Source organism: Neomonachus schauinslandi, chromosome 9 (genome assembly GCF_002201575.2).
Source record: "Neomonachus schauinslandi chromosome 9, ASM220157v2, whole genome shotgun sequence".
NCBI classification, from domain to species: domain Eukaryota; kingdom Metazoa; phylum Chordata; class Mammalia; order Carnivora; family Phocidae; genus Neomonachus; species Neomonachus schauinslandi.
The window spans coordinates 38017078-38040484 of NC_058411.1; the positions used below are offsets into that span (position 1 = coordinate 38017078).

The following is a 23407-nucleotide window of genomic DNA, read 5'->3' on the forward strand; positions in this document are numbered from 1 at the left end:
ACGGGACCACAGCAATGTGTAGAAATTCCATGATGAAAGATGATATTCCTGACATTTCTCTCAGCTCTCAAATTTTCCAGCCGATTTTCTTGAGCAGTCTTTCTGTCTTCCAAACTTTGGAGGGATGGCTCAATGTTTCCAAAGTGCGGTGGAAAAGCTCACTTGTGGTTGTAAAATTATAATACTGCCCTCATTTTCTCTGAGGGACCCACCAGGGGAGCTACTGAAATGGAAGACTGAACCAGGCCTCGTGGGTATTGATTTGGAGCAAAAGAACACCTGGGAAGTTCATTAGTGACCAGGGCCAAATGGAGTGTGGACAGTTCCTGATGGTCCGGCCTTGGGCCCTTGTTTTTGTTTTTTAAACTGAACTTTAGTTGTGTAGACATATGAATTCTATTTGGCTAAAACTCTGTGATTGGAATGTCCTCATCAGACCCTATTCTGAAGCTATTTGAGTTTGAACCCCAGATAAACTACATTAGACATTCAAGAATGAAACACATGGGGAGAGGTATCTGTCTCTTTCATTTCCCTTTTCTTTAGCTCTGTGGAGTAAAACTAAAAATGAAAAACTCACTTATCTCCTTCCACGTAATTTTCACAACTGGTGCTTACTTTTATGTCTTTCTATGTTTGCACTGGACACCTGCTTCTGGTAGGCCGAGTCCTGGCCCTATCCTGCTCGCTGTGATATCCTAAGGCACAAAGTAGGTCTCAATGAATATATGTTGCATGAATAAATGAACGACTGACTGGATGCATGGATAAGCAGACGAATGGAGGCCCATAAAGTTATGACTACTACAAATTTATATCACATGGAAATATATTAAAGTATCATGCAAAGGAAGTAAACCATGGGACTCCAGGAAAGGCAGTTTTCCCCAATGTGTCTTTGACACCAAGACAGTGACTTACACTAAAAAGGGTGTTTTAAAATGGTTAGTTGCTACATTTCCAATTCATGGACTAGGAGCAGACAGTCTCTGAACAGAAAATACCAGGAGAATTCTCCTCCTACAGAAGGGGCCCCCTCTCAGTTTGTAAAAATAACCTTTTTCCTTTGGTGCTACCATTTCACAGAAAAAAAAAAAAAAAGCTGTAGCATGTTAACACCTCTTTGTGGGGTGACTGTGCAGTATACTGTCCAAAGTGGGACTCTGAGGGTGAAAGGGGGCACAGGACCAAACTGGGACATCTCTGGTCTGACTAAGACATGGAGGCAGAGGATGTCTTTCGCCAGGTCAGTGAATCTGAGCCTTCTCAAAGTTAAAGCAATTTCTTGAAATTTGTCTTTTGTTGAAAGTGCTTGTTCTTCATTGAATTCTTCTCGTGTTGAACTCCTTGATGAGTTTTTATCTTAAGAATTAATTCTTAAAATAAGGGAGATACCACGGAACTCTCTCACCCATGGCAAGCCCTTGCCTCTACCTCCTTTTTGATGAACGCAGAATGTAAAAATATACAATAGCTGCAGTGAATTGAACAAAGTAGAGCCAGCCCCTCAGGCGGACTTCAGAGGGAAAATGCTTCTTAACATATTTACTTCCTGTGGTGGCACCACAGCACAAAGATCACACTCAGCCTTCCTGGCCATAAAAGCTTCAGTTTTTCCCATTCTTGCTGCCAAAGCTGAAATGCCAAGAAATGCTGGGAACTGTGATTATACACACTTCATATTTTACATTCTGAAGCCCCAAGGAATAAGCTGTGGAGAACAGAGTCCTATTGCTTAAATGGCAGCCGAACAGATACTGCACTCAAGCTCTCTTTAGCAGGGCCGAGTATTTGCATAGAGAGAAACAAGCAAAGACCTCACAGATGCTTCCAGTCTGTGTGTACCTTCCTGGCATCTGTGGCAGACCTTGGCTAGCTTTTCTCATTTCATTCTTTTTTGTTATTTTTTAACTTTCTGAATTACTCAACCAGATTCTTCTGGGGGAAAAAAAAAATATATCACTACCCAACATAGAAGTCAGTCATAAGGAAACTCAGTTACCGCCTTTGGCAGGTTTGAACCTGTCTGTTCACAGATGAGGAAACAAAACTCCACTGTTCTTTAGGCCTGAATCGTATCCCCTTCCTTCGTGTGGCAGTCAAGTGGCCAGCCAGGAGCATGCAGATTTCACCGTGTCAAAATTTGTCTCCGCGGCTGTAAGTGAATTTCACAGCCACGGTGCATTTTTCTCAATTCCAGCCTCCAGTGTAGGAGTTAAAACAAACAAAAACAAAACCAAAATAGGTTTCCCTCCCGCCCTCCAAGAATTAATGCAAGAGCCACAGGTACCCCAGGGAAGGGCTCGTGATGACAAGACCTGTTCTTCTGAAGGGCGAATTTCCTGACTCACTGTCACCTGTTCTCCTCTATTGCTCATAATCCCATTTCTTTGTCAAAGGAGTGTTAAAATCCTCACGAGGTGAACTTGGGAGGGGCAAGGCTTCTCCTTGCTTGGATTCAAAGGAAGATTTAACACTCACTTCTTGCTTAATTTGCACGATTTGGATGCTTCCACCACATGTTCCCCGTGTTCTCAGAGACCAGGAGCTCACATAGGATTTCTCCCCCTCCCCCGGGCAGCGCTCACTCCGGGGCCTTGCAGAGAAAGCGGCCGAGAAGCTCCTGGTAGACGAGCAAGCCCCTTGTGCAGGAAGGCAGGCACCAGCCGGGGAGAGTGGAAGTGTGTGCCGCTGCTCCTTAATCCAGTTATAAATAACAGCTGATGCAACTGCTCTACGTATAGGGCTGGAAATAAATTTCTCTCTGTGGCTATGTAACTGCAATAAACTTTTATAAGCCTATTACATGATCAGAACAAACCAGCACAGTTTCTCCAACAAGAGCAGAATTCTTTGCAGGTTTGAACCCTCACCCACACACCCTTCTCTGAAAAGAAAAGGAGGCTCAACTGCTACCTTTTTATAGTTTAGACCTGGTCTTTCTAAAGACTTAGGAAAAACCTCTGTTCTTCCAGTATCCGATAGCACCATTTGTCTTTCAATGGGAAACATATTCAAACACAGAGATTGTATATGCATAAGCCATTTGTGGAAGGACATATAAGAAATACCCATTTCTGGCTGCCTTGAGAAAAAGAAACTGGGAGGCTGGATTTAGTGTCCACTATAATCTTTTTAGAATAGCTACACATCTCTCTCTTTTTTAATCATATGTATGCATTATCTCATCTAATTGAATGACACTGACATTCCTCTCCATTTTCCCAGATTAAAGAATACCATGTTTATACCCATCATCAAAGCAGTTCTCTCTCCCAGTGCATTCCCCCAGACATGTGTTGGCTCAGTTGCTAGAAATAAAACAGAAATGAAGAAATAAGAAATACTGCTATGTCCTGCACCAGAAATTGAGGGATACCAAATGAAAACGAAAAAGCAAAGCAAAGCTCTGGATGCAAGTCCTAACAGAGCCATGACAAATGATAGAAAAAGTGTGAGTCTCTTGGCTTTTCACTCTGCACCCTCCTGGACAATACCCCTTCCCTCTGACAATCCCCTCTCGTGCCTTATTGAGAGAGTTCTCCTCTTATTTGGCCTTTTTTTTTTTTTTTTTTGCTGATTTCTTTAAAAAAAAATTGTTCTCAAAAATCACAAAAGTAACACAATCGCACCACAAGCAGTGATACAACATGAAGACACATAATGAAAAATTAGTAACTGTCCACCCCATCCCAAACAGCTTTGTTTCCATTCTTCCACAACTTTCTCCACATCTATGTTGAGATGGCTTTTGATACTTTTTTAATACAGAAAAAATGGGACTGAAATGAGCATACATACTACTCTTCAACTTCTTTCTTTTTCATTTATTTATCTATCAGGGACAACACCCCCCCCCACACACACACACACCAGGCCAATAAATGTAGATCTAACTCATTCTTTCTTTTCATAGCTGCATAGAATTCCACAGGATGGGTATGCCATAATTGGTTCAATCATTTCCTTATTGAATCTGTCCACCTCTTCAATGGATTCACTGTTCAAGTTTCTTCCCTGAATCATTTTTCTTCCTTAGTACTGATAACGTGCCTGGAGCATTAACTGATACCAGACACTGGTATAACAAGTCCCATGAACTCAAGGCTCATAATAATCCCCAGGACAGGTAGTACCGTTACACCCATGCTGTAAATTAGAAAATGAAGACTTAGAGAAATTACGGCATTTATCTGGAATCACAGAACTGGTACAGGGTGGAAGTAAGTTTCAAAACGGAGTTTGATTCCAAAGCCTCGCACTTCCCTATAAGCCAACACTGCCTCATTCTCACACTGTTGCCATGCACCCAACCTAGAGTCTGTGATCACAGTCTTAAAGGTTAGCCCGGCGTTTAAACTCTGAGATGGATCACTTGACTAGGAGTTCCACAGGTCCCTCGAACTTGAGGTGTTCACATCTTTGTCTCCCTGGTCCCCAACACCTGTGCTCATCCTGTGCCTTGTCTTTGGCAGTTCACCCTGGGGCAAGGCACTGACTGACCTGAGTGAAAAGTACCCACCTTTTCAGAGTGGACAACAGGCAGGGACCCCTCATTCTGGGGTTCATGACTACCTTCTCTGTTTTCATGTGAACAAAGAGGCTGACGCTATTACTACAAAGGTAGGCAGGCATTACATTCCTCTAAGATCTACATGGAAGGAAACCTTGAACACCCTATTCTGACATCACACCAACAACTAACCTCCCAGCACGCTTGCTACCCCGATATTCAGCATGAATAAAATTCAGTTAAAGCCCAAATCTGACCTGGAAGAGGTAACATGAGCACCTATTACCTCAATTCATATTAGTTTCACCAATTACTACTTCAGATACTTCTGGTTTTACAAGAGAAGAAGAATGTAACAAGTCAACTGGATATTGGCTCAAGAATCTAGAATAAAAATTTACACGGATGGCTTATGATTGCTCAGAAATCAGTGACTGCAACAAGAGAGCCAGAATACACAACATCACACCATCAGTGTTTCCTTCTTTGAGGTAAACTACACTGGAAGATCCAGATTGTCTTCAAATATCTGAAAGGCTTTCTAGTAGAAGATCTGTGTTTTTTCACTTTACTCCATCAAGGTGGTCCAGAACCAATGAACAGATGATACAGTGAGATACTGTTTAAGCCAGTAGAAAGGTGAAATTTCCAATAGTCATAGGTGCCTAGAAGTGGAGGTAACAAGCTACTCTCTGTTTGGAGGTGCTAAAGTATAGAAAAAAAGGACCACTCAGCAGTTTGCTAGGTATTCATGCTTTGAAAGAAAAGGGTATATAACTTTGAACTCCCTTCCAACCCTGAGACTCTAGAATTTTATCAGTGGGACATGGGGCAGGTAAGTTTTGATGCAAGTATCAAAAATGGTATAGCATGGTGATTTTGTATGTGAGAGAGAAGGTCTGAGTGTAGTATTCTGGAGGCCAGAGGAGCAGTGCCAGGGGAGGGAGGAGGAATGAAAGGCCTCACAAACTGCCACCTTCCCATTGTGTGCCCCATGCACACACCTCTGGACCCAGATCACTCAGTGATGTCATTCTCCAGGGTGTGGGGCAGCTTGCCTGTCAGTTTTCACTCACTTCTCTTTGCAATTAACCCAGAAATTCATCAATGTCTGAGCGTTTTTGTCAAATGCTAAAAGGGCACCTGCACCAAGTTATATTTCTGCTTGGGAAGTTTGCTAATACATAAAAGTTGACATTTGCAAGACAATGGAAAAATGTCCACCTTCGGGCATATGTTGCAGACTCCATCAAATAGAAAACTCTAACACCATGCCCTGCTCAGCTACTTATCTCGCCAGGCTTAAGTACTGGGATCTAGGAGAAGGATTTGGTCTTAACACATCTGAAAACATAGCTCCAAGACTAACATACATGGCTCAGCGAACTGAAAGAATGACAGGGCTGTCATCTAATCCTCAGCTGTTTGCTCCCATCAGTCCACTGTGTTTTCAACTCCAACAGGTGCTACTCTCTTCTGGGCTGAAAGCATTTCCACATAGATTTTGCACTATCAAGCCAAGTAGTTGCAGAGCACCTTGCTTCATGGAATAGAAGACATTAAAATACCAAATACATGCGTGAATGAATGGACTGTATCGACTGAGTGTTCACGTGCCCCTCCAATTCATTTTGATGCCCTAACCTCCCGATGTGATGCTATTTGGAGACGAGGCCTTTGGGAAGTAGTTAGAGTGAGATGAGGCCATGAGGATGGGGTGCTCACGATGGGATTAGTGCCCTTGCAAGAGAGCTCGCCTCTTGTCTTTCTCCTGAGATGGAACAGCAAGAAGTCGTGACAATGTGTGTACCTTTTCACTCAGCAGTACCTCCAGGAATCTGGTTCTAGGAAAGAATCAAAGACTGATCCAGTCGATATATGCAACAATATAAACAAATCATTATTAATAATAGTAAATCAACTGAAATGTACTGTGAATTAAGTAGGCCCACATGACAGACCACTCTGCGTCATGTAATATTAGTGAAAGATGAATGGATAAAGAAGAGGTGGTAGATACATACAATGGAATATTACTCAGCTGTCAAAAAGAATGAAATCTTGCCATTTGCCATGACGTGCATGATTGGAGCTAGAGGGTATTATGCTAAGCAAAATAAGTCCGCCAGAGAAAGACCAATACCATACAATCTCACTCATATGTGGAATTTAGGAAACAAAACAGAGGATCATAGGGGAAGGGAAGGAAAAAGAAAATAAAATGAAAACAGACAGGGAGGCAAACCGTAAGAGACTCTTAACTATAGAGAACAAACTGAGGGTTGCTGGAGGGGATGGGGGTGGGAGAGATGGGGTAACTGAGTGATGGGCATTAAGGAGGGCACGTGATGGGATGAGCACTGGGTGTTACATGCAATTGATGAATCACTAAATTCTGTCCCCTGAAACTCATAATATAGTATATGTTAACTAAATTGAATTTAAATTAAAAAATTTAAAAAAAAGAACGTGGACAACTTTCATGGTAGGGGAAAATGGTTATAACATTAAGTAATAAAAAAATCAAGTTAATAATGTTTATATAGTATGACTTCAACTTTGTTTCTTTTTAAAAAAGTAAACACATTAAAAAATTTTAATAAAATATATGAAAAGAAAAATGGTTATCTTTCAGTGGTAGTATAGCTTATTTCATTTTTATTTTTTGTATTTTAAATTTTCAGCAGTTACTATGTGTTACTTTTATAATTAGGCGAGAATAAATTTTATTTAAAAAATTTAAAACATGGGGGAGAATCATTGCTCTCATTAGTGAATACATACCCCATGAAGACAATACGTATGTTTTTATGAGAAGAATAGTTTTGTACAGCCTAGTTTGGAGTTATAGCCCCTTAAACTTTAGGGTGTATTATTCAATAACTTACACATAACTATAGAAAAGTGACATCACCAGGCTTTCTACCTCACTTGTTATGTGTAAACACATGGTAGGTTTAAGGAACTTACACACCAATGTCCAGTTTATAAAATGACTGTGAAAAAGTTATTACCTTTGCTTTTAGCTGAAAGGCATAAAATTTGAAATCGATAAACACTGAAGTCCTCTGAATAGAGCAGACAGATCTATTGTAACTCTGAAAGGGATTAGCGTCACCTTAAGCAAAAAAGCATACAACTTCTAAGTCATCAAGTATAGAGATGTGGTAGAAGAATCATGGCAGAGACCACTACGGTTTCTCAAACTTTACTGCATGGCTCCTTTTTAAAGAACATCTGAAGAAGCACTGACCAAGTCTTTTCCTATGAAATAACTTTCATTTGAGAATTATAATTGCAAGGAAGAACTGTGTCTTTATAGCAGGTGAAAGAATTATTTATATTATCAAAATGAAAATCCAAATTTAAAAATTCTTAAAGAATTAGAATGATCAGTTGAAAAAGACTAGTATGCGTTCTCAAACACTCTTTTCAGTAGGGCAAATTGTCAGGCTTTCATTTGTGAAAAAACACTACCTTGAATTCTGAGCAAATCATGGGTTTGGATTAGTGTAATGCTGGAGACAGACAATGGGTTAGACAAGGTCCCTGCCCTCATGAAGATGCCCATATGAAGAGATGCCCAGGCCAGGAAAAGCAAGAAGGGAAGGGTATTACAGGATGCCACAGGAGCCAACGGAATAGGCACCTCAGCTAGCCCATGGTTCGGGGTGTGAGGAGTCTAGGAAGTTTCCTAGCGGAGGTGACTGAGCTGAGACCTCACAGGTTCGCAGGAGTTAGCCTTGCAGAAAGAGCAGAGAGCATTCCATGCACCTGCAAGGCCTGCTGGTTGAGGGAACTCGGCACCTTCGTGGATTCAGAACTGAGGTGGTGGTGTAGAGTTCCATCACATACTGTGTGACCTTGAACAAGTGATTTTACTCCCTGGAGCCTCAAGTTTCCTTACATGTAACATAGGGATAATACCAATTGCTTTGGAGAGATGTCCTAAGAGGCTTAAAATTCATTAAGTAGAAGCTCCTTACGGAGACATTTATCCTTAGAGAGAAATGCTAAGCACATGGGGCTGTTACTGTTTACGGCAGAGCCAGCGTGAGAGCAAGCGGGTCCTCTCCCTCCTGCCCCAGCCCACTACTCCCTTTGCCACTCCTTGACTCTGCAGAGCACTCCCCCCCCCCCCCCCCCGCCCGCCAAGGGCTTTGTGGTTCTTGCCATTCCTTCGGCCTGGAATGTTCTTCCCCCAGGTATTAACATAGAGTTTGCTTCCTCATAGGTCTCTGCTCATCTCCTCAATTGTCCTATTCTCCCTGATCTTTATCTTCCCCTTACACAACTTTTGCTCCATAGAATTTATCGCCCTGACATTCAATATATTCACATTTGTTTATCCGACTACCTGTGCTAGAATTTAAGCTCCTTGAGAATGTGGGGTTTTGTCTGATTTGTTTCCAGAGCTTAGCACAGTGCCTCGCACACGGTAGGTGCTTAACACATATGTGTTAAAGGATTGAATAAATACCCCAAGCTTGAGGGAAGGGCTTTCTTTAGTCTTCTTTTACTCTCTGGGGACCTGACATAAAGCTTTGCACGGAATAGGCATTTCATAAACACTTGTTGGACTGTATAACTGAACCACTTCTTACAAATGTTCATCTGATACCTAAAGACCAAGTGACTGTATTTTCATTGCTTAGCAAATAAATCCAAGATTGTGTTTAATTATAATGAAGCAGTAGGCTGATCGATCAATTTGGTGGGGAGAACAACACTGGTGGTCTGATTTCACAGTGACTGGAATCAATTAACACACTTATCCATTAGTTCCAAATAACCACAGCCCTTGTTGATGCAAAAGGTCAAATGTGGATGAGGTATGCCAGGATCAGTATTCTGATTTAATAAGTACAGGAAGTGAAGTACAGAAACAAAATGTTTCAGGGCTGAAATTTCTTTCTGCCATTAATCTGGGTCCTTTGAGAAACTGTATTGCTGGGACTAAGCTGCCAGGAAAGGGGCTCCAGTAATGGTCCAAAAAAGTTCTTGAATCTTCCCTCAAATGAAAAACCAAAAATTTGCTTCAGTACCGGAAAAGGTAAATCCTGAATGAGTTCAAATGTTCCCCCCATATATTAGAGAGTTGAAATTTAAACAAGATGCAAAAGTCTAGTCTCCAGGTTTTACAATCTGTCCCATATGCTCCAGGGCTTCTTAAAGAAACTATCTTTAGGATTCAGGATAAGTATGTGGTTTAAGGATACTAACGACACACAATTTCAAAATATTGCTAAAATGCAAAAAAAAAAAAAAATGATTTGGTTCGAAAGGAAAACACAAATTTGTTTATTATAAAAAGACTGGTCGGGCGCCTGGGTGGCTCAGTTGGTTAAGCGACTGCCTTCGGCTCAGGTCATGATCCTGGAGTCCCTGGATCGAGTCCCGCATCGGGCTCCCTGCTCGGCGGGGAGCCTGCTTCTCCCTCTGACCCTCCCCCCTCTCATGTGCTCGCTCGCTCTCTCTCATTCTCTCTGTCTCAAATAAATAAATAAAATCTTTAAAAAAAAAAAAAAAGACTGGTCTTCAGAGGGTTGATATTTACAAGCTACAACTCCAATTTCTGTAAAGAATTCTTGAGAAAGCATCTTGGGGTAATTTCAGCTCAAGCCCATGCTACAAAGAAAACCTAAATCATCTGATAGCACGTATACAAGAAATAACCTCTTATATTGACATGGCATGTTTCAAAGAGCTTTCATTTTCACTTTCATCTGATTTGAGCTTCATGGATACCCTGCAGGGAAGCCATGTCAATGTACAGATGGCCAAAGAGGCTCAGAGCATTCTGCAACCTGCCCACACCTCCAGGACCAGCAGGAATCAGGGCTGGGTCTAGCACCCAGATCTTCTGAAAACCAAGCCCAGCATTCTTTCAGTTGAAAGAATATATGTGATCTTTTTCTATTCTCTTATAGCACTGTAATTTAAATGGAATTGCACTTTGGGGACACTTACTTTAAATGATGCAATATATCAAAAAATTTTGTAAGCCCCAGAGCCAAATTTAGGCAGATTTCTAATGGGGTCTGGTTTCCTAAGGTTCTGTCCTTGGCTCACCATTCCATTTAAGACACTCTTGTTGGGTGATGTCATCTAGCCTCCATGATCTGAACTAATAGCTATGTCCTGATGACTTCTAAATACGTGTTCCAGCCCATCTGTTTCACTGAGCTTCAGACTCATATCCACCTGCCCATTTCACATCTCCACAGGAACGTCTCAGGTACCTGACATATTATGTTTCTACACCTCGTCATCGTCCTTTTCTGCCTAGATGTCTTCCTGCACTCATGATCTCTCCCAGGTAATGGTAACATCATGCATTCAACCTTCTATCTAAACACCTAGAAATGACCCCAAGTTTCTCCTTCACCTCCTGGACCCACCCAGCCACTAAGGCCTGACTGTTGTACTTGCTCGTATCTCTTCATCTTACGCTCTTTTCCTCAGCCCTACCACGACCGTCTTGGTTCAGGTCCTCATTATCTTCTTACCTGGAACAGTGCAACAGTCACAAATTGAACCTCCCCCTGCTACCTACATGTCCATGTCTGTATGCTCCCTCCCCCAGATAAATATGAAATGTAAGTCTACTCATGTCAGGCAAGCTGCTGAAAACTCTTCAAAGACTCTTCTTCACCTGCTACATAAAACCCAATTCCCTGGCATGGAATTTGTGTCTGGCACTGTGAGTTTCCTATCAAATAACTATCCTGCCCTTTTTTCCTTAATAAGAAAACCCTGATTTGTAGCTGGAGCCTGGCCACATCATGATCTCTTAGCCTTCACTGCAGCTAGGTGCAGTCATGGGACCAAGTTCTGGCCAAATCCTTGGTAAGTAATATGTAAAATTTCAGGCTCTTTAAAGGGAGCTAACTTAGCTGGGAGAAGTGCTCTTTGTGCTTCTTACTGCCTGGAACTAATACAGAGATGACTCTGGAAGCTTTAGCAAACACATTAGGCCACGAGGTGGCCTTGAAGACGGCTGAACAGAAAAGATAGAAATCTCGGTCCCAGATGACTCCACGGAGCTTTCATAGCACAGCTGGACTGCCTACTTCCAGACTTTTTATGGGAGAGAAAAATACATTCTAACCGGTTTAAGGCGCCATCATATTCCATTTCCTATTACAGGCAACAGCACCCAATCCTAAGTGATACAGAACACAAATATCTCAAGAATGTTAAGCCTTTTTCATAACTTCGTTTCTGCCAACCCCTCGAGCCTTATCTTCCACCAGAGCTCAAAATTTAAGTTCCAAAATTCTTGTAGTTTTCCACTCCACCCACATATTCACCATGAGCCTTCATGCTTCTCCACTTCTGCTCAAGCTTGCCCCCTACCTAAACACCCTCATTTCTCAGGTTTTAACTTTCCATCACCTCCTACAGAAAGTTTGCCTAAACCTCCACGTGAGGGTAAGTGGCCCTTCTCGGTGCTCCCATAATATGCTGGGCATACTCCAACTCTAGAACCCATCTGCCATTAATTATTTATGGGCCATCTCTCCCAATCCACAGAAAGAGCCTCAAAAGGCAGATACCACATCTATTCACTTTGTATTTATATCTCCTAATAAAAGTGGCAGCTCAGTAAATATGCTCTGAGTTCACCTGCATTTTCCTCATGGAAACAGAGTGAACAATATCAAATGCCTCCAAATGTCCTGATTAGCTCTTCATGTCAGCAGTAAGTTAAAGATTGAAACAAAATCTTCTTTTTTTTTAAAGATTTTATTTATTTATTTGAGAGAGAGAATTAGAGAGAGAGAGCATGAGAGGGGGGAGGGTCAGAGGGAGAAGCAGACTCCCCGCTGAGCAGGGAGCCCGATGCAGGACTCGATCCCGGGACTCCAGGATCATGACCTGAGCCGAAGGCAGTCGCTTAACCAACTGAGCCACCCAGGTGCCTGAAACAAAATCTTCTAATGGTATTTTTTTTTCCTGACATGGGAAACAAATTACAGGTGAGCCACCCTAAGAAAACATCCACTCTGATAAGCAATTTACTGTTTGGATGTTTCAGACTTGAAATTTCCTCATCTATAAAAGAGAACTTGGCACTCTCAGAGGCCTCATCTGGCTCTAGAATTTTTATAATTCCATTGTTGAATATAAACACATAGAACAGGACACAAGGAACTCACTGTGAATGGATGGTTCCTCCAGCAATTGGCAGCATGAACAGCCTTACCTAACTTTTAAATAAATTACTTACAAGGAGTATCTAACAAAATCTTGAAGTCATCAGATGACAATGAACACTCTAAGATAATGAAATGCCTATTGTGGGAGGATATGCCTCCTAGACTCCAAACTTATTGGCCTCCCCTAGAACCCCAGAACTTGCTATGCTTCCTCCTGATACTGGGAACTGGCATTTGCTATTCCTTCTGTCTTAAATGCTCTTTCCATCCCTCTTCCCTGGCCACCTCAGCTGAAGAGTCACTTCCTTAGAAAACTCTTCTGTCTTTCCCTGACCAGACTGAATTATTGTATTAGAAGTTCTCACTCACTGCAATGCACTCCTCTTCTTCATGGCACTGGTCACCATTGTGATTTTCTATTAGTATGGTCATTTGATTGACGTCTTTCTCCCTCACTAGACCATACCCTCCACAAGGGAGTATTTTGGTTTTACTTATCATTGTACTCATATCTTTGGCAGAGGGTTGATGCTCAATAAACACTTGCTAAATATCTCCAAAGGCTGTGTGAGGGAGGAGAAAAGTGGCCAAGTTTCACTGGGGGAAATGAACAGCTATTCTAATAAGCTGGAAATCCTCTGAGCTCTCCTTCACATCTTTGAAAAAGCATCCTGAAGTCACCTCGTGGTGGCAGTGACAGAGCAGGCACTGAATGAGGTCACCATCCGACAGAACAATCTGTGACCAACAAGCCAAGAAAAGAAGCAGGAATGTGACTAAAAAGTTTGGAGTTTTAGTAACAATCCTAGGTAAGGGCTCACAGTCAAAACCAGATATGAAAGTTACCAGTGTATTGAGAATCCCATGGCTAGCACATCCTGAAGAAACAGGGCTATAATGAAAATAACAAATGACAATTTGTAGTTGTCTTTGCAGCAAGCAGATCAAGAAAGAGTAGACTTAGTTCTTAGAGCAGAAGGAATGATGTTATTGAATGGCAAAGGGAAAAGAGAGCTCCTAAATTCGGCTTTTATCTTTATCTGAAAAGATTTTTCTCACTAGAGTGAGTACAACAAATATAAATATTGAAGTGAATTCCAATATAGGTGAGGTAACAGTAAGCGTCCAAAATTCCAGATTCAAATGAAAGACATTTAGGGACCCTGAAATTCTGCTGGCAAGAAATACTAAGGTCCCAGGTGATGGGACTCTAACAGATGTTGTAACAGATGTTACAATTTCCAAGAGGGGGAGAAGTAGATATCAGAAAACAATGACTCAAGCACGTGATAGTCATCACTGACCCATGCACAAATTGGCTGGAAAATAGATTAACTGTGAATTCACAGACCCAGAAGCAATGCTCACAGAGGTGGCTCTCCAAGCAAAACTATGTTAAGCTAATTTCAAATCACACAGGTGTCTGAAGTCAGCAAGACATCTGATGGTCCTATATGATATCCTTGAGAAACAAGAGTCAGATGATATTAAAGATTGGTATATTCACACAGCTCCAGTAGCTGTTTTCAGAGACTAGCTTAACAGATCTTATCTTGGAGGGAGATTGTCAATCTTCCCATATTCTGAATTTAAAAAAAAAAGTCAAATGAGGTAGAGACTATTCTCTCAATTTGAGGAGAACTCAAAGGTGATTTTCTTTAAAAGTTCATGTGCTACATTAAGTATACATGTAAAAGACAATATATTTGAGGTCTGGAGCCTCTGTGGGTTAGTTCTACATTTGGACAATGGGACAACAAATTACCACAGCAAGCACTTGGGGCTTTAGGAGTAAACACTGATTACCATGCACACAGCATGCCAAGAAGTGCATAGAGCACAAAGTGATCAGACTCATGGGTTCCAAGTGTGTATTAAAATGCACCATGTTCAAGTGTAAATGTTAAGGAGGAATCAAAACTTAAACTGTGCTCTTCTATAAAGGCTTTCTCACTAAACATATTTTAAATATATTCTATGCTTTGTCAAAAACAGCAAATCCACTATGTGCTGGCTGGACCTAGGGGTTTGGGATTGAAATGTCAACGATGGCAGAATTCCCCTTTAATACAGATTATGAAACATGATAGAAAATGGGGTCTGTAATGCTGGAGGGCAGGTAAATGGGATGCATGCCCCTTTGTCTTCCAACTTTTCTGTAGGACTTGACTCTGAAAAAAGTCAATGGCCGTGTAAATTATTCATGAGCTCTATCTGGGCTCCCAATCAGCCAACAAGCCCAGGACAAAGGAATGAATAGTCTTTTTTTCCCCTTAGCAAAGTGGCTCATTGACTGCTTACTTCCCAGCCCTTTCTTCTTGGTCTCTGGGCCATGGCAGCCCCAGACCTTCCAACCAAAGGCAAAGGCACAAACCCTGCTCTTGCTCTATCTCCAGGGAACTGGGCTTCTGTTCCTCCATGAAATGAAAGTGAACACATCTGAGAATCAGGGTCAAGCGGAAAAGCACAGAAATGTAACTGGCCTTTCTCCTCTTATGCAAGGCTCTGTTGGCTAAGGGAGAGAAGAAAGTCGAGGAGCCTAAGGTACTTCTAAAGTCCTATTGGACAATGACTTGCCCATGGTACCATCTTTGTAACTTGCTGAAAAATAAAAACCTCCCCTGACAAAAAACAAACAAGCAAATAACCACACCTCTACAGACATACCTCAGAGATATCACAGGTTCAGTTCCAGACTGAACTGTCTGAAATGAGTAAATAATTTTTTTGCTTTCCCAGTGCACATAAAAGTTATGTTTACACTGTACTGTAGTCTATTAATTGTGCAGTAGCATTATGTCTAAAAAAACAATGTACATATCTTAAGTTTAAACTACCTTATTGCTAAAAAATGCTAACCAGCATCTGAGCTTTCAGCAAGTTGTAATCTTTTTGCTGGTGGAAGGTCTTGCCTCTATGTTGATGACTACTGACTGATCAGGGTGGTGGTTGCTGAAGGCTGGATTGGCTGTAAAAATTTCTTTTTTTTTAAATTTTTATTTGAGAGAGAGAGAATGAGAGACAGAGCACGAGAGGGAAGAGGGCAGGAGAAGCAGACCCCCTGCTGAGCAGGGAGCCCGATGCGGGACTCGATCCCGGGACTCCAGGATCATGACCTGAGCTGAAGGCAGTCGCTTAACCAACTGAGCCACCCAGGCACCCCTGGCTGTAAAAATTTCTTAAAATAAGACAACAATGGAGTTTGCCACAATGATTGACTCCTTCTTTCATGAACCATTTCCCTGGAGCATGTGATGCTATTTGACAGCATTTTTATCCACAATAGAGCTTCTTTCAAAATTGGAGTCAGTCCTCTCAAACCCTACCCCTGCTTTATCAACTAAGCTTATATCCTATTCTAAATCCTTCATGTTCATTTCAACAATCTTCACAGCATCTTCACCAGGAGTAGATTCCATCTCAAAAAACCACCTTCTTTGCTCTTGCATAAGAATCAATTCCTCATCCATTCAAGTTTGATTATGAGATCACAGCAATTAGTCCCATCTTCAGGCTTCACTTCTAATTCCAGTTCTATCTATTGCTATTTCCACCACATCTGCAATGACCTCCTCCACTGAAGTCTTGAAGCCTCAAGGTCATCACCCATGAGGGTTGGAATCAACTTCTTCCAATTCCTGTTCATGCTGATATTTTGACCTCTTCTCATGAATGTTCTTAATTGCACCTACAATGGTGAATTCTTTCCAGAAGGTTTTCAATTGACTTTGTCCAGAGCCATTAGAGGATTCACTATCCATGGCAGCTGTAGCCTTTATGGAATGTATTTCTTAAATAATAAGAATTGAAAGTCAAAATGACTCCTTGACCCATGGGCTGCTGAATGGATGTTGTGTTCACAGTCAATGAAAACAACATTCATCTCATTGTACATCTCCATCAGAGCTCCTGGGTGACCAGGTGCATTGCTAGAGCAGTAATAGTTTGAAGGGAATCTTCTTCTCTGAGCAGCTAGTCTCAAAAGTAGGTTTAAAATATTCAGTAAATCATGTTGTAAACAGATGTGCTGCCATAGAGGCTTTCTCATTCCATTTATAGAGCACAGTCAGTGTAGATTTGACACAATTCTTAAGGGTCTGAGAATTTTTGGAATGGCCATGAGCACCGGCTTCAACTAGCACTTTTGATTTCAAGAACTTTTCCTTTGCATTTACAAGTTGGCTGACTGGTGCAAAAAGCCTATCTTTCACCCTATCTTGTCCTTCAACATGCCTTCCTCACTAAGCTTAATCATTTCTAGCTTTTGATTTAAAGTAAGAGACTTGAACACGTAGAGGCCACAGTAGTTATTAACTAGACTAATCTCAATATCATTGTGTCTCAGGGAATAGGGAGGCCCAAGGAAGGAGAGAGATGTTGAATGGCTGGTCAATGGAGAAGTCAGAACACACATATTCGTGGATGAAATTTGTTGTCTCATGTGGGTGCAATTCATGGCACCCCAAAACAATTACAATAGTAACATCAAAGGTCACGATCACAGATCACCATAACAAATATAATGACAGTGAAAAAGTTTGAAATATCCCTAGAATTACCAAAATGTGACACAGAGACACAAATTGAGCAAATGCCATTGGAAAAATGGCACTGGTAGACTTACTCAACACAGGGTTGCCGCAACCCTTCAATACACAATGTGCATATATATGTATATATGTACATAAAACACAGTCTCTGTGAAGTATAATAAAGCAAAGCACTATAAAATGAGTATCCCTGTATCTGGATAGGTCAGAGGCATCATCCATGAGATCATTTTGGCTCTGATAAGGACCGTCCCAGGACATGTCTGATAAATGAGGCTGTCTGATGCTCCCAAGCTTCTCTCTGTGCTCTCTGGATCAAATTCACGCCCTGGGCGACCCAATTGTGCCCTTTACTGTGTGTGAGTTCCAAGGACTTGGTTTTCAAAGGCTTGTCCTTAAGACTCTGTTCTCAGGCCAGTAACCTGAATGGAATTAAATTATCCTGTGAAATAAATCCACAGGATAAAAATAGCTTTTGAATCTATCCTAATTAAATGTGTCCCCTTCAAAGTCAACCATATCAGTTAGCGCCTACATCTGGCATCCAAGTTGAAGAGTAAATTAAAATAAATTCTCAAAATTGAACTGCAGATGCCAAGAATTTAAATAAAATTTCTCAAGATGTGGGCTGATACTGCTTCACAGAAATGACATCAGGTTGCAGTGTCCATCCTCCTTATTTCCAGACCAATGAAACAAGCAGAATGAGAAGCAATCAGATCCTACACAGGAGAGCAAGTCGGCTGCCTTGCAGCAATGTAATGTGGTGTTCAAGTAAAGCCTTTAAGGATTCAAGAAAACGAGTTTTGACCTTATTACTTTTCTCCACTGCTATGGTCTGAAGGTTTTATGTCCCTGCCCCCCTGCCCCAGGCGGACCCAAAGTCATTTGGTGAAATCCTAACCTCCAAAGGTGATGGTATTAGCAATGTGGGGCCTTTAAGAGGTGTTTAGGTGATGAGGGTGGAACCCTCACGAATGAGGGTAGTGCCTTTATAAAAGAGGCTCCAGACAGTTCCCTAACCACTCTGTCATTTGAGGACACAGAAAAAGATAGCCTTGATCAGATATCAAATCTGCTGGCACCCTGATATTAGCCTTCCAGCCTCCAGAACTGTGAGAAATAAATTTCTGTTGTTTATAAGCCACCCAGTCTGTGGTATTTTGTTATAGCAGCCCAAAAGGATGAAGACACACACTCCGCCTCCTTTTCATGAATTAAAGTTGCCCTATCACCAGAAGGGCAATAAGAAGCCCACTCTTTAGTGGTACTGTAAGTATGCAAGTCTCTCCTGAGGAGACAGGGTAGCCCAGTGGTTAAAGACATAATTTGAACTGTGGCTTCACTACTAGGTGACAGTGTGGTTATTAAGCCTTTCTAAGACTCAGTTATTCATCTAAATAACACGAATAAGATTACTGTTATATAATAAGAGTGCTAGGAGGATCAGGGAGAAATGCAGGTAAAGAGCCGGCTGTCACAATGCTCCATGTAGCCCTTGCTGCCCTCGTTAATATTCTTCTTTGGATTTACAATAGCAGCCCCTGCCAAGTAGCAAAGTCATCATTCTTGAAAATTAAATGTGAGGAAGGCTCTCTCTGGGGCAAACAGAGCAGGGATAGATGGATGGATGGATGGATGGATGGATGGATGGATGGATGGATGGATGGATAAGCCATGGAGAGGAGAACAAAAGCAGAGCCCATGGCCCAGAGTCTGATGCTACCACTAGGAAGACCTCTGAACTCCCTCCACTATCAGACACTGGGTCAGCAACCCCCACCAATCCTGCACTGGGCAGGATGCTGCGGCAGGAACAATTCCATGCTGGAGCTGCCACAACAGAGGGTCTGGTCAAGCAGGCTCAAAGCACAGGCCACCGGAAGCCACCGTGGCAGCTCTGTGGCTGAATGATGAGCGGAGATTGCTGGTTACGTCCAAGCAGAGGACTCCCGCTGCTGGTATCCAGCCTGGCTCGGAGCTCTGCACCCCCTCCTCTGCCTCACAGCTGGGACTGAGACAAAGGGCTGCATCTTGTTGAGGTTTTAGGGCCCTGAGCTGAGAATTTATGTTTCCATATTGTGCCTGTTTACCTGCTTTGCTTTCTCTCTTTTTTCTGGCATCATTGACCAGCTCTCATGAGTTCTTGCCTAGCCTCGCTCCTCTCTTGCTATTTTGACTCCTAGATATTTAAGAATATTCTGTTTTTAAAGCTCTCTTACACTTTCATCGAGATGTCAATATGGTTCGGAGCCCACAAAAGGAACAGCATTAGAAAGGCTAATAAATAGCTAGTTTCAATCAGGAAATTGACATTCACACTCCTAAGATAAAAATGATTTTTTTCTCAAAAGAAAGCAACAATTGCTTCTCAAGAGAAAGAAAGTGTTTATGTGGTGACTAAGTTACAATGTTATTTAAAAGCAAAACACTGACTTCAGGGACAAAAATGAAAAGTTAAGAATAAACATTGTCTAACACTCACTGTTACATTCCCCACCTTACCTAATCTTCCATCTGAATAAAGTTTCACCCATCCATATCCCTTGCATTCTGAGATCTAACAATGGCAACCAGATTTTAAGCCCAAAATGTATATTATACTCAAAAGACTGTGTGCCATGAAATGAAATCAAATAATATTCAGGAGGGGCTACAAATGATAAATATTATCAAGCAGGACACTGCTCATCAACAGTTTGCCACTTAGCTCCTTGACTGGTGAGCTATAACTCCAACTGACCGAGATTCTTATCACGGTAATTTAGGGCAACAGATAGCCACGCTCTTCGGTGTAAGTACGGATTCTTAAAATGGAATGGATCACTTCCAATGTGAAAACAGAAAAAAGAGCAACAATGGGTTCAGCACCCTGTAGGGTCTGGCTGTCTGAATTCATGAACAGTCTCCATGGAGCCGCTCAAGCCAGTTTTATGCAGATCACACGGGGGCAATTCCGGTTTGCAGGTAATGGGGAACACTACGTTATTCATTTATTCTAATGGACACTCACACCTTTGTGAATTTAATTCTAAAAAGATTTCAGTTGATTACCAGGAAGAATGAAAGGTGAAGCCAGGAGGGCAAACAGGGGATGAATCAGGAGACCAAAACTCACCTATAGATGATTCCTTTCTCGTGTAGGAACATGAGTGCCGAAATGATTTCTGCTGCATAGAAACGAGCTCGTGCTTCTTCAAAACGACGAGACTTCTGAATATGAAACATCAAGTCACCCCCATTCACAAACTCCATCACAAAAAACAGACGATCCTGCATAGAAACACAAGAGAGGATCCAGTGTGGGGTGGCCATTAGCCTAGAGTTGGGCCAACAGGTTACTTTGGGCTGTGGCACGGGCAGAAAAGGTCATCAAGTGGAGTTCTGAGTGAAACATTCTGGCGGGGACAGGGCAAGACATGAGGGCTGTGGGATTAGATCCCTCGGATGGGGGGGGTGGGGGAGTAACACCTGGATCTCCTCTAAGTAATTCCACACAGCCTTGATCTCTGTGTTAAATAAAAAGTAGGAAAGCTTCAGAAACCTCTGGTTCTCGCTGTAGCTCTGCACCTGAAACACGGTGTAACCTCAAGCTTCATTTTTTTTTGGACGTTCACCATGAGTAAAGTGAGAACGATGATGCAATCCCTAGCTGAATCATTGGGTTTGGGAAAGCGGAGGAGAGCAACATAAATGGAAAGGTACATGCCTCTCCTCTGGAACATGCAGGGTTAAGCATGTTCACAGAATGCAAGGGACATCTAACAGGTCCTCACACGTGGGCAGGGAACACTCACAGAGAAAGGAAAACATTTTAGACAAGTCTGCCCAACAGCAGTCTAATGACAGCCTCCTCAGAGTGCCCTCAACATTAGAAATTCCATTCAGCCCAACAGAAAATTCCTGAGTCAGGAGTGGAAATGTGCAGACTAGCGCGATGCTGTCTCCACTTGGAAGGAGCGCTCAACCCTGCAGGTGAAATGGGCTCTTAAGGGCGCCTGGGTGGCTCAGTCTGTGTCTGCCTTCAGCTCAGGTCATGATCCTGGCGTCCTGGATGGAATCCAACATCGGCTCCCTGCTCAGCAGGGAATCTGCTTCTCCCTCTTCCCCTCCCCCTGTTCATGAGCTCTCATCTCTCTCTCTCTCACACACACACACTTTCGCTCTCTCTCAAACAAATAAATAAAATTTTAAAAAAGAGAGAGAAATGGGCTCTTAAGATTCCTCATGCAGTGCGCTAAGTACTGAGCAAGTGGTGTGAACAAAGTGCTTTTATTAAGACTTTAATAAAAGAAATGCGAAGTCTCCATGAGAAAGCGACGTCTCCCAGATGGACAGTATAAAGTGCTATGTTTCAGGAACCCTTAAGATCAATGGATTTCCTGACTCCCTCCACTAACATTTATGAAGTCCACAGCTAGCCTGGTGCCAAATGAGGTGCTGGGGATCAAACAGAGAGTAGAAAGGGCATAAAACAGATATGACCTCTACCCACATAGTCTGGTGTGGGAGACACACGTTACTTTAAAAAAAACAAAAACAAACAAAAAAACACAACAAGGAGTTATATACACAGGTAAATATACAAATTCCGGTAAATCCTGTAAAGGACAAGTGGAGGAAGCAGGGACATCTGGTCATCTGCCTGGGGGTCCGTGGAGGTCTCTCCGAGCAAGTGACATGCAAGCTAAGGCCTACGGGATCACCCCACAGGGCCAGCCATCATCCTTTTAGGGGTAGGAGGGTGGGAGGTCATTTGGTAAGGAAATTGGCATTTGCCAATTCACAAAGGACATGTACTCAGAACTCATCTCTCCTTGTGGTTTTAAGCCCTCCTGTTTTGCTCAGTGTTACCACACGTCCACAGCCAAGCAGTGGACAGAGGGCGTGTGTGCTCTCGCTCATGCTCCGAGTCACCTCTGGTTTCATCAGGTCTTCCCAGTCAGAAAACAGAACTCATGACCTCTCTATTCCTGATTTTCAGTAAGACCTTAATTCGAAGGGAAAAAAATCCCCTGGCTCTATGAAACTTCTCTCATCCCCTGGCTCTATGAAACTTCTCTCTGTTCATGAGAAGCATGAATGTAAGAGTAAAAATAGAATGGCAAAATTCACACACATGAAAACAAAAACCAAACACTAACAAAACAACTCTTCACGTTGGCCGATCTAAGCCAACTGAAAGCTCAACACAATAAGCCATCGGACTGAGCCGATGGCCTTCATCTGGGTGTGACGGGCAAGCGGAGCGGCCGATGTGGGAGGGACGAGCTCTGATGAGCAACAGTGTTCTTTCTCTTCTCTATGGGAAGGACTCTCATGGAAAGAGCAGGTCAGTGGTGGAGTGGGATGGAGGGTAAGCATGGAACCGAGACTCGTCTAAGAGCTGCATCCGCTCGGGCAGGTGTGACGCCGATGCTGTGTTCATTTGGAGGGGGTGGCCAAGGGGAACCTGACGAAGACTCAGGTGGTAAAGCCACCCAAACCACCCCTCAACAAGCTGATCAGCCTTACACATTTTTGTTAACCGGCCCGTTCGCCTTCCTCATGGCTGGAACTGGCAGTCACATGAATTACGAGAGCTCGAAATACCTGATGGCAGCAACTGGGTCAGTAGGTAAGTGGCTATTCCTTAGGCTGCTGGACGTCAGTGTACCTGTCAAGAGTCTCTAGGGCAGTAGGCATCAAAGAGATGAAGGCACTGTAAGGGCAGTTTCATCCATTTCTAGTTCCCCCCAAATCAGTCTCATGTCTCAAGCCTGAAAAGCCAGGGCATGGGCTGAATTCCAAATCTGGGGGAGGAGATATTGCCTTCTTGTCTCACCTTTTCATCTGTTTCTCGGCCCAGCGCTGGAGGGAGCTTCTCAGAAACTGCAGGAGGGCCAGAGGGGCACAGCCACCTGTGATGTGCGGCCAAGTCATAAGCCTTAGAACTGAGAAACCAGGGGTTTCTTTCCATTCAGACTTGCACTTCGAACCTCCTGTCTGGCACCACCTAGAACAACGCTCACCCCCAGGGCTACATACAACTCTTGAAGCAAGCAGGAAAGGGAAACAAGCCAGCCAGATAAAATAATGACTTAACACAAAGTAATGGTCCATGCTATCAAAGACCTAAATTAATATCACAAGGGAGATAAAAACGGGTTCATCAACTTGCCAAATGTTTTTGCTGAGAGGAG

The 23407-nt window shown here is 42.5% G+C and overlaps 1 protein-coding gene across 2 annotated transcripts in view; it reads right to left on the reverse strand.

Annotated features, from left to right (window-relative positions):
• The window catches only part of PRKCH (protein kinase C eta), a 217341-nt gene that overhangs the window by 49841 nt on the left and 144093 nt on the right, over positions 1-23407 (reverse strand). For both annotated transcript variants that reach the window (XM_021701358.1, XM_021701359.1), the window contains exon 10: positions 20344-20498. In XM_021701358.1, the coding sequence (XP_021557033.1) occupies positions 20344-20498 (155 nt within the window). The remainder of the gene's footprint in view (positions 1-20343; positions 20499-23407) is intronic.